The sequence below is a fragment of the Sitophilus oryzae genome, unplaced genomic scaffold (genome assembly GCF_002938485.1).
Source record: "Sitophilus oryzae breed Bouriz unplaced genomic scaffold, Soryzae_2.0 scaffold_1588_pilon_pilon, whole genome shotgun sequence".
Lineage (NCBI taxonomy): Eukaryota > Metazoa > Arthropoda > Insecta > Coleoptera > Curculionidae > Sitophilus > Sitophilus oryzae.
This window is the reverse complement of record NW_022146267.1, coordinates 1206095-1218482: the sequence shown is the minus strand read 5'-3', so window position 1 is coordinate 1218482 and position 12388 is coordinate 1206095. Positions and strand designations below refer to the sequence as shown.

Genomic DNA, 12388 nt, shown 5'->3' with positions numbered 1-12388 from the left:
AAAGCCGCATCTTCGGCTTGAATTTGGTTGTGAATCTCTTTAGCAGGATTTATGGAAACTGTGCTTTCGGCAAGAAATAAATATATTGCTGTTTTTACAGTTCTGGGAAAATTGTTGTCATTTTATTTCCTTCTTAAAACGTTTAGAAGTACAAGTTTGCGTGCAGAATTCGAATCGAATTCAGCAGGAATCTCTTTTTTGATAGCCCGCATCATCAGTATATTCCTTTTGCGCAATTTTCCAATAAATACACAGTAAATGCCAACACTAAACTAAATACAGAACTTGTTTACGTCGTCATACAAGTCACCAACACGAAAAAAACTTGAATAGTGCGTGTAGGATTTCGAATCACTGCAGGCCGTGCGGGGTAACGGAGGTAACCCAGGCAGTAAATTGCAGTTTTTCGCTAAAAATAAAAAAAATATTTGGATATTTTTGTTAAAAAAGGGTTTTGTATTATATTTTCTAGGATTACCTGAAAGGAACAAAGTGAGAAATAAAAACTGTAAAAGTTATTGAAGAAAAAACGCATCTGGGGTACCTGAAATACCCCGCACGGTCCCGGAAAGGTTTTAAAAATAAGTAGGTGGCGTCAAGTAGGAGCCATACCTACTAATATTGAAATCAAATTTATCATGTAAAAAACATGATAAACAGCCAAACACCAATTTTCATCCAAATGTCGTTGTTAGTTCAAAAATTATTTGAAAAAAAAACTAAATAAAAATTAAACTTCTACACCCTGTATCTCCGAAACGAAGCATTTTAAGACATACATTTATACAAACTTTTTTACTGACTCTGCAGAGTGTTGCCGAAGTTCCCTATTACAATTCGGACCACCCTGTATATTTTTAACGTATTTTATTTTATAAAGTACCTTTATTTACGGATTTACCATTTTGTCACATATTTTTACTGTTCTATATTATGTAAACTGTATTCTTGTTGTTATTAACATTAAATTATATATAAAGCGCATTTACCATATTAAGAATTACTTTTATAACCTAAAATATATCTAATTTAAAAAGAAATAGACTTCCAAATGTACTAACCTTAGTCCTGTTTCAGGTTTTACTGATCATTCCATGAAGCTATTTGATATCGACCTAGATAATCCCGTACACATTCATAAAGACACTGGAATCACACCATACAGCCAATATGGACAGGACTATGACTATACAAACCCAGAAGACATGTTAAATTATGCCTAAATAGTAGGAATTATACATAATATATATAATTAATATTTATACAACTTTTTGTAATTAGAAAAATATTTTTATTAAAAAGTTTTATAAATTCTTTTGTACTACAATAAATAATTTAAATAATATTAAAAATATTGGGCAGTTCTTTTCTTGAAATCCTCCTCAGCTTGCTTGATAAGAGATTCGATTTTGGCCGCATTTGTCAGGAAGTACATCCAGAGTTGTTTCATGGTGGTCTGTGCTTTTGTAAGCTTTTTACGCTATAATAAATTGTGTTAAACGCATAATAAAGAAAAAAATATTCTAGATTCTAGAATATATTCTAGATGTTTCACCAATATACAATTTATCACATTCACATGGTTATTTCATATATCACATTTCATTCTTTGCTGTTTAAGGTTCACTAGTGAATGTGACAAATTTTTATAATAATTATAATTTTCATTCACCATTTTGTCATATAAGATTTAAAAATTGGTTATTTTCAAAAATAAAAACCTACAAAAAATCGAAATAAGATTCGGAAAATTAGTTTTTATAAAAAGTAACAAAATAAGCATTTTTACTCAATTAAAATGTCTCTCCAGAAACTACACGAAGTTATGTAGTTAAACCTTTAAATTAAAAACCTTTTATTTGAAGGACAGAATTATTAGATATTAGTGTCACCATTTTGTCATTAATTATAATAAATTGACCGTTTAGAAAAATAAAAATCCACAAAATCTTTAACAATTTAAATTGTTAATACGATTCTATTTTGATTCGGCAAATTAAAGTTACTACTACTACTGCCATTACTAACTGACGAGTATTTGACACGCATCAGAAGATGGTTACACAAGGCGTTTTCTTCCATGAGCTTTTCTGTGACTGAAAAGCCTGATACGTGATGTTATCTCTTTTTCGCACTCCAGGCATTCAAAAATCTCATTGCTTTGTTGCCTCTTTACTTTTTGGTTGTCGCTCTTAACTGAGTTTACAATTCTTCTCCATTGCGTTCTATTCCATTGCGCTGCTTCTTCCCACTGATTCTGCATGCCTATTCCCTTTAAGTTTTCGTGGAAAATATCCTTGTACCTTTTGAGTTGTCCACCCGGTTTCCTCTTACCGACTACAAGCTCACTGTAAAGAAAAGATTTCGGTAGGCGGTTTTCTTGCATCCTGCATAAGTGACCAGCCCATCTTAAGCGGGATTTAGTAATCACGACTTCAACGCACTCGCAGCTAGATTTTCCAAGGACCAATACGTTTGGGACCATTTGAACCATTTGATTCTCAAGAGTTGTCTAAGGTGTATCTGTTGCAACTTAATATGGCGCCCATGTTTCGCTTCCATATAACATGGTGGGGATTATTATTGCTCGGTATACTGGAAGTTTCATTTTTGTGCTCAAGTCATGACTGTAGAAAACCCTGTTTTAATTTCCAGAATCCTCTTGAGGCGCTGCTAATCCTGTGCTGAATTTCAGAGTCGCTATTGGCCTTTTCCAAAATCAAACTGCTGAGGTAATTGAATTCCGCTACATATTGCAGTATTTCTTCTCCAATTTTTATAGCATTGTCTTCTGGGGGAGTGCATATGATTTTAGTTTTATCTCTGCTCTTTTACTTTCTCCTGTAGTTGGCGAACGAAGAATATGGAATGGTTATGAATATGGTTCCGCGGTTGGTGCGATAAATTAAAGTTATATATTATACATTAAAGTAATATATTATACCACAGACTATACCGTGCTGGCAACTGTTACTTTTGGGTCGGTATTTACATGTGTGGAAGTAAATCGCATAGGGATCTTATTAAGTCGGAGTGAGAAGAATGTGACGGTGTGCTGTTGCGGCGTTGCCGGTACGCCTTTCCCTATCAAGTAAAGTAAAATCACGATCGCAAACCGCTTATTTTTAAAAGACTTTTTTTCGAAAAGATATCTAGATAAAATCATTAGATATGTTTCTGAGCATCTGAAATGGAATTATAAGGATATCGTTACGGTATCCATTTTTTTATAATGAGAAAACGTCAGTAAACCCGATAATTTAAAAATTCAATTTTAGAACATATAACACGCTATAATTTAAGAACCAATTTAGATATCGAAACTTTTTTTTATTTTCAAGATTGGATCTTTTACAATATGTTTAAATAAGAAAAATTCGATAAGGTGGTTTTTTTCCGTTCAAAAAATTTAAACACATCCATTTACTTTTAGTGCATAGCAATTTTCAGCAATCGTAACTTTTTTATCTATAAAGATTTTCACATACTGTCTGCGAAGAAAATATAGCAGAAATATTAAGAAAGTTTTTGAAAAAACTACAGTCAATAATTATTCAGAGTTCAGAATCTAATAGCGCGACCACTGTCGAACACCAACTCAATTCCACTTATTTTTACCAAAAATGCAAGTGTTTCTAACTTGCACTTAAAAATGTTTAAGCAATTGTCAATAAATAAACAAATAAAGTATCACGAGACGTAATTAAATCGTGAAGCTGATCGGATGATATACACCTTTTCCTAAAACGTACTTAAAAAGTACTGACAAAGGTACTGACTGGGTCGACCAGTCGACTGCGACAAACTTGCTATATCCCCTTCCACGTCTCTTAGCAATGTGCACAGTTCCTCGGTTTATCTCATACGTTTGGCAACGTGTTTACTAATCTCTCTTTGTTCAGTACATTATAAACGCATTGTACTCTTTTTACATACGGAAATCTCGACCCAACACTAACATTTGCCAGCTCTTAGGATATTCAATAAATAAAGTAAACATTCTCATTACTATTCATATAAACTACATAAAAACAATACAAATTTTTACAACTTACCGTTCTTTGAGGAATCTGCACTGCACTTTGAATAGCACTACTTTCTTTTTTGATATGTTCTTCAATATCCAACCAGGCATTTTTCAACTCCATCGGCACCAAAATAATCTGTTTTGTCGGTCCAGATTTTAAAAATTTCTCCAAAACTTTTATATCTTCATTTCTAAAACATTCATATTGACAGTCAAGTAAAAATAATAATGTAACAGTATACAGGGTGTCCAAATATTTCGTAGATATTAAGACAACTACATATTTTTGGAATCAAAATAAGTTCATTGGACACAATTTACTACCATAATGTTAAAGCACTTAGCAAAACATAGACACCCAATATCTCATTCAAATCGGAATAACAGTTCCCCAAGTAGCATTTTCACGACTTGCGACCACAGATTTACTAAACACAACGTTGGATTAGTTACAAAAAATAGTTAGCTTCGTACCTTGGGTATTAAAATAAATGAAAACGTTGTTGTAACGTTGTGCCGACGTTGAACTAGTATTACAACAAAGTAAAAGCTTCTGCGACGTCGAATAAACGTTGTCTTGTAACCTTTTTTGCTTAAGTGATCTTTTAGGTGATTCGGAGAACGTAGTTAAAATGTTGGGCATAAAGAGTTTTCCGACGTCGCTTTCAGGACCTATTCCAACGTTATGCAAACGTCGTCTGTTTTACTAATTCCAACGTTGTTTAGATTTCCTTATACTTACGTTGGTACGACGTCAAGCCACTACCTTTTTGCAACTGTATTGAACCATAACCGTAAATCTTAAATTTTCACTTCATTGTTCTGTTCAGTCAGACAGTTCGGTGCTGTTTTTGTTTTTATAAAAAAAAAATAATTAAAATGGAACATAAGAAAGGTACATATAAAACTAAATTTAAATATACATCGACATATTACCGATCCTTTATCCACTCCCTCGTTTATTTAGAATATAGAGGGCGGCACAAGATAGACTCTAGGATGACTAAATTAGGCAATCTTGCGACTAGTATACTACCTGTTAAGGATGAACTGCGACTTTATTAGTCCAGTATGCGACTACTCGAACTACTCCATCTTAATCTCCAAAACAACACAGTGAAAGCCGTCATGTTGTTGAATAAGAAAATGTTTCGTTCCCAAAATAGCAATTCCTGCTTTTAGAATACATTAACTTGAAATATTTGACCCTAAACAACACGCGGAAACAATTTTTTCGACTGCGAATAAATTATTCTCGTTTTACTAAAAAAAAATTCAAGAATTTTTTTAAAACTTCTTTAATTTTAAGGCCCATTAGTATTTTTCAAAGTAGAAACAATACATTTATCAATAAAGTTGTTTGCGTTTAACTTTTTTGCCTTGGGTAACGAATTACAGAGTCGGTTAAAGTGTTTCAATAATTATGATCTTCAACCAAACCACACTTAAATACTTTTGTTTTGTTTTCCTTTACTGCCATCTGGCATATGTCTCTAACTAAATCATAAAAATAATATTTTTACTATAATTATCCCAATTTAGGATAAAACGCGACTTAGACGCCATATCTTAAAATATCTGAGAAATTGTGTTTATTTTTTAAAGTTTGATACCCTCTAGCGGACAAAAGAAGCACTTTTGTATAGAGGTAAATTGTGTCCAATGAAGGTAGTTCTATGTCCACGAAATATATATATTTGGACAACTTGTATATCTTTGTAAATATATCCATATATTTTTTTCCTTTTCTTGGATATGAGGTTTTTTTAATAAATTGAAAGATGGAAACTTTTTTATGCGACGTTTCACTTTATTCTCAAAACTTGAAGTCGCCTTGCTTAGAACCAGTCTTGCTTAGAACCATAAAAAAAGTTTCCATCTTTCAATTTATCAAAAAAAACCTCATACCCAAGAAAAGGAAAAAAATATATGGATATAATCTAAAGGTTTAAGAAAAAAGAAACAGTTAAACTATTTGTAAATATACTTACACATTTTTAATTCTGTTAATTTCATCGTTAATATTCGTACAAAATATCTGACTTTCCAAAGCATTTATTTCAGCCTTAAATTTTTCAAAGCATTTGTACGTTTCCTTCAAGGTATATTCGTTGCTATTTAAAATTTTCCCTATAAATGTCATTAGTAATGTTTTAGAGGTATCTGAGGAATTGTAAGAATCGGTAATATCTCTCATATGACTCTGCAAGAGTACATTCAAATATTATTAATACAAAAGAATTTAAAAAAAAACTTACAGTTCTCTGTTGACATTTTAATAGATCTTCATTGACATACCGTAAGGTTTTTTGATATAAATTATTAATATATTCAATATCTTTCTTATCCTCACACTGTAAACAATTAGTGAGTGTAATAAACGACAACAATTTCACAACACATTCCAATATGTTGAATATATTCAAATATTTCTTTCTATAAAAAAAAATATTCAGAATTTTTTCAATATTATTTAAAAAAAAATCTTACTGATAGTCCTCAAGCTCACTTTGGACATATCGAATTCTAGTTTGCTTTAAATAACGATCGGTAATTTTTAAAACAATATTATCCAAGACATCGTAGAGTCTACTTTTGTATATTTCTTTGGCGTCGTTACTTGTTTTATCATTTAAAAAACTGGTACTAAAACAAGAAACAGATTTTTTTTTCAAAATATATTACTGCAAAATATAAAAACTTACTTAAGAGAATTTCCATTCCTGCATATTTGGTCTAAAAAATGTTCCACTTCTTTGTAAGACTCTATTTCTATTTTATTCCCAAAGTATACTTGGTGAGATTGTATTAGTCTATAATTAATTAAAATATACAGGGTTATTCACCACAAACAACACAGAGTATTGTAGTTAAATTATTAGATTTTTACAAATTGTAAGTTTTGGGTTTGTTGAAGGACTATTAGAGCTACAAATTAAAAATATTTTTACAAGATACAGAGACTCCCAAATAAATAAAAAATATTATAGTTTTTTTGTTAAATGGAACACCCTGTATGTTATTTTATTTTTAGACACTACAATTAAAATAAAGGCAAATATGTCAATAAATAAACTTCAGTAAATATTTAGAAATATTTTCAATTTTGCGAAATTGTAGTAAAAATTTTAAGGCTTCATTTCTACAAGGGTATGAAAGTTTTTAATGCTAAATATTTACCGAAGCTTATTTATTGATTGATATCATGTTGTAATAATAAAAATAATACTACCTTATACAGAGTGTCTAAAAATTTATATTAAATAATTACTAGCTTTAAACGGCAATAGCTTCTTTAATTTAAATGAAACAGCCTGTATATTTTACGAGAATCAGATACACAATTTAACTGTCTATCAAATTTTTTACCTATCTCTTCAAAATTTCGTAGAAAATTCATTTTCTTCTAATTTAGACCTCATTTATCAAGATACCCATGGATTGAATATTCACATCTCAGATTTTTTTAAAGCAACAAATGGTACAAAATGTACAGGTGCTAAAAACGATAATATGTTTACAAAAAGAAAACTATTTAAATCTTTGTAAAAGAGTGTACCAATTAAATATACCATCATTATTTCGGTGCAAAAATTACTTACATACTTAACTGTTATAGTTAATAAATTATTCTAAATAAATGTGGATTTGAATCAGACATCAATACAATAATAAGTTATGAAAATGAACGGCTCCATTGTTATAAATAAGCATTTGTCAAAAAATGAAATAAAATTTATAAGATGTTTCTTTTTTATCACACTGTCTATAATAATACACCTAGAAAATTCAGGTTTTTAGTATCTGGAGCAAAATTATTATTAATCAACGCAAACAGTCAATTAATGTAGTTTAAATACTGGTATCATATTAATTGGTCCTCTTTAACAAACATTTAAACAGGTTTTTTATATTTTTTTAATAAAATAGGCGAATTATACATAAATTAATGGATTAATTTAATATAATAAATAAATATATAATAAATTAAGTTTATTTACAGAATTTTTACAAAAAAATAGAAAAAACAAGAAAATACAACAAACATAAAAATAATGGAAAACTCAACAATCAATAATCAACAGTAGCGTACAGCACCAATATAAATTAAAATTAAATTAAAGTTAAATCTAATATAGTATCGACAATATTAATATATGTACTTTTTGAAAATTTGGTACATCTTTAAAAGTTATCTAAAATGTCAATATTCCATGGGTATATTGATAAATAAGGTCTAAATTATAAGAAAATGCATTTTCTAGGAAAACTTAAAGAGATAGGTAGATAAGGGTATAAAACAATTTGATAGATAATTAATATGTGCATCTGATTCAAGTAAAATATACAGGGTTCCATTTAAATTAAACAAGTTATTGCCGTTTAGAGCTAGTAATTATTTAATATAAATTTTTAGACACTCTGTATAAGATAGTATTATTTTTTTTTATATCAACACAATATCTGACCAATAAATAAACTTCTGTAAATATTGAGCGTTAAAAACTTTCATACCCTTGGTAGAAATAAAGCCTAAAAATTTTTACTACAATTCCACAAAATTGAATATATTTCAAAAACAGTAAGGCTTAAGTGTGATAAACGTTAACCAAATTTACCTTTATTTCAATCATAGAATCTAAAAATAAAATAATATATGGGGTGTTCAATTTAAAAAAGAATACAACTTGATATTTTTTATTTAATTGGGACACTCTGTATCTTGTAAAAATATTTTTAAATTGTAGCTCTAATAATCCTTCAACAAACCGGGCCAAAACTTACAATTTGTAAAAATCTAATTGTTTAGCTAAAATATTCCGTGTCGTATGTGGTAAATAACCCTGTATTTATTTTTGTATAAAATTTATTTTTTACCTTTTCTTGCACGTTTCTAACGAGTCTGAAAAGATATCATCTGAAATTTCTAGACAGCTTTTATCAACTTCCATCAATGGCATTAAAAGTGAGTTAAAATACTCCATATTTTCTTCATACTTCTTAATATCAACGAAATTGACAAACTGTTGTTCTGGATCCTAAAATTCATCAAATATTTCAAGAATTATTCTTTGAACATTTTTAAAAAGTATGTCTTACATATTTGAGAAACCTTGCATGGATTTTTTTAACTGTTCCATCCAAGGTATTGCATAACTCTTCACATTCCTCTTGAGAGTTTCTACATTCGACCGATGACTGTATATCCATTTTGGTTTTAATTGTTAACTTTGTAGACAAATCATTATCCAGTGTTCTGCAAAAATATCTGGTGTTACAGAGGTTTCTTAGATATGGAAAATTCTTACTCGAAAACTTTAATCAGCTGATCTGTTCTTCTGCTATCCTCCTCTAAGAACCGAATTTCATCCTCGATCAATGCTATTTCTGACAAATTCTGATCCAAATCTAAAATATCAATGTAACTGGGGTCTAATTCTGAGAGCTCGTTCAAATAATTTTGCTCATCTACTTGCTCTGGTAGTTCATCAAACCTATAGAAAGACATAAAAATACCTGTGAAGAATTCGTATCTTTACTTACTCAGTTTTTTCTAACGGCGACACATAGTTAACATCTGATAGGGATTTACAGAGGAAATTTAATAAATTCTTAGTGTTCTTGCAGTCTGTATCAAACCAAGCTTTTATCACGTTTGGATTTAATTTTCGTAAGTCGACGTTTAATTCTGCAAACACTTCCAGTAGATCATCGCCGTTACAAATCGACATTTCGCTTTTAAAATTGTTTTGTGGAACAATGTTCATGCTCATAGACAAGAAATATTACTGGGACTGAGATCATACATAGAGAAAGGCAATAAAACGTTTTTACTTTGTTACTTTTTGTTAAAAGTGATCTAATAATTACTTTACGAGTTCGTTCACGTAAAAACCGACTTTTTTGAATTGAAAAACCTAACCTAATTTTCGTTTGTCAAATTATTTGAAATTATTGGTCAAATTTAAAAGGATTTTTCGATGGTATGCAACTAGTAAAATACGTTTGTACCAAATGTCAACCCTTGTCTAAATAGGTTTCAACTATGGTTTCAACTTTATTTTCATAATGTAATGATTGTCTGTAATATATAACCATGTAATAAATAATAAAAATATAACAGAGTTGAAAAAATGAGCAATGTTAATTAAACAATTTAAAAAATAATAATAGTGTCCATCTATGTCTAATGTCTAATTTCTAATTAAACGATTTTGAGATTTAAGGTGCTAAAAAATATTAGCTACCTATATTTAATCAATTGCTCATTTAGATTCAAATAAATTTCACCTTTTATTCTATTCTTATTTTAGTATTTTCAAAACACACATTTTAAAATGATGAAGAAGATTTTGGCACAATTTCAGAATTGTGGAAAATTCTCTGTCTAGAAAGTCTAGAACTTCTAGCGGCATAGATATGTATCGCTTCACCGCTAAACAATAAATATACGATAAATTTAGTCTTATATTTTACTTATTTTATATTATGTTTTAAAAATTGTCAGCTTTTTCAAAGAATAAAATAAGATGATATTTTATTCCATTATAAAATAAACTTTGCAAAAAAATAAAACTAACTTAAACAACTGCAGTATTAATTGTAAATTTAAAGATTATTGTGATCATTAGGCTGATTTTAGTAATTTTAGTTGATGTTATGAAATGATGTCTGAAATTTCGGGGAAAATCTTGGATTTAGGTAAGTTGTCCTGGATCCTATATAAAATCATTATACTGTCTCGGAAAGCGCAAATCAAATGATAAAATCAAATGTTATATAGTTCAAAAAGTAAAAAAAAAACACCCGGTATGCTTAACGACATAATTCCATTACATTTTCCGATTTAGGTTCGTTTATATCTAATTATTTACCTTCATTTATGATAAAAACAGCTTCAAAGACTGCTGGGGAAAAGACAATCGAGGATAATTTTGGAGAGGTCAATCTCTCGACGCCATTTACTAAAAACTGTCATTTGCTCGTGCTTTTATTTCCCCGTTCCGAATTTAGCTATGACAATCTAGCAACCCTAGTTAGTAGTAGTTTTGTTTTACGGCCACAGCTCCAGGACTACCCGGCCGGGTGATAGAATATCTATCCTTAGTTGAGTGGTCTGGAAGCAAACGAGGATTGCGTTAAGCAAGTCTGGGCGGGCCCATTCCCCGTTCGTTTTTTTGGGATAGTTATTGACTAATCAGGAGTTCGACTGTAAACAGAATATTATCTATTAGCCAGAATCTTCTAAGAATTTAGCAAAAGCAAACAAAATGGTTGGGTGAACATGCAGAACTGAAGAAATGTTATGAGGAGCAAAGCCAAAATGTATAGTAAGTGAGTTATACATTACTGAGGATTGTGCCATAAATCTATTGCATTTAAAGAAAATATGATTCAATGTACCAATCTCTCCGCACTCACAGAATTTGTCTTCCTTTACTCCTATCCTGTGAAGATGTACTGGGACCATACAGTGTCCGCTTCTTGATCTGACAAATGAACTTATTTTTCTTCTTGTAAGCTGTGGGAATTCCTTGAACCAAGGAGTTTTGTATGGAAATGGCACGAGTTCTGAATACAGTCTTCCCTTGACCCTAGAAACCTCCTTCCATTTAACATTTCACCTGTGTATATTGAGGCGTGATTAGAGATCATGAAGGTTGATTGCATTTTTAAATCCGCAGAAAACAAACCGATACCCACTCCCTTATTTACCTCCTTTGAGGCATCTGTGTTGATTTTAATTTTATTTCCATAATGTTGTGATATTATTTCATTAAATTTAATTTTATTATTTACATGTTTCTCAAGTTTCAACTTCACAAACTCTTTTTTGCTAAAGAACAGATCATTATCATAGAAGTGATGAGTATTTTCCACATATATTAATATTTGATCAATGGCTTCTATTAGAGGAGGTGTATGATATTTAGACCAAAAATGATAGGTCTGATTATAGGCCCCATATGCCCTTGAAACTTCATTTATTACTGGTTTCTCGTGTGAAGAAAATGATTTTAATAAGAATTTTGTCGCCAAAAAATTGCGTCTTATGTCCAGAGGGCATTCTGCTGCCTCTGAGAGAATTATATTGGTGGGAGAGCTACGCATTAAGCCTAAACAAACCATTAAACCCTGAAATTGAACCCTATCTAGTCTACCCAACGTGTTCTTTGTACATTTTAGTAAAATTAAGCTCCCGTAGTCCAAGTGAGATCTAACATAGGCCTTGTAAAAGTTTAGCATTGTGAGAGGGTGGCCTCCCCACCATATTTTGCAGAAAAAATTCATTATGTTAATAGCTTTATTTGCTTTAACACACATTGCTTCTACCTGTGGAATCCATGAACACCGTTTATC

The 12388-nt window shown here is 30.3% G+C and overlaps 2 protein-coding genes across 4 annotated transcripts in view; one reads left to right on the top strand and one right to left on the bottom strand.

Moving 5' to 3' along the window:
- Nucleotides 1-1352, top strand: part of LOC115879812 (A disintegrin and metalloproteinase with thrombospondin motifs adt-1) — a 170633-nt gene extending 169281 nt beyond the window's left edge. For all 3 annotated transcript variants that reach the window (XM_030896817.1, XM_030896816.1, XM_030896818.1), the window contains one exon: nt 1078-1352. In XM_030896817.1, the coding sequence (XP_030752677.1) occupies nt 1078-1223 (146 nt within the window). In that variant the 3' untranslated portion in view covers nt 1224-1352. The remainder of the gene's footprint in view (nt 1-1077) is intronic.
- On the bottom strand, nt 1289-9978 carry LOC115879813. Its single transcript, XM_030896819.1, has 10 exons — nt 9572-9978; nt 9337-9522; nt 9128-9284; nt 8906-9066; nt 6733-6840; nt 6518-6673; nt 6286-6463; nt 6019-6230; nt 4056-4218; nt 1289-1480 (listed from the first exon to the last, which is right to left on the bottom strand). Exons 1-10 carry the CDS (start codon nt 9799-9801, stop codon nt 1346-1348), a joined length of 1686 nt encoding a protein of 561 aa, XP_030752679.1. The 5' UTR covers nt 9802-9978; the 3' UTR covers nt 1289-1345.
- Nucleotides 9979-12388: the final 2410 nt, after the last annotated feature.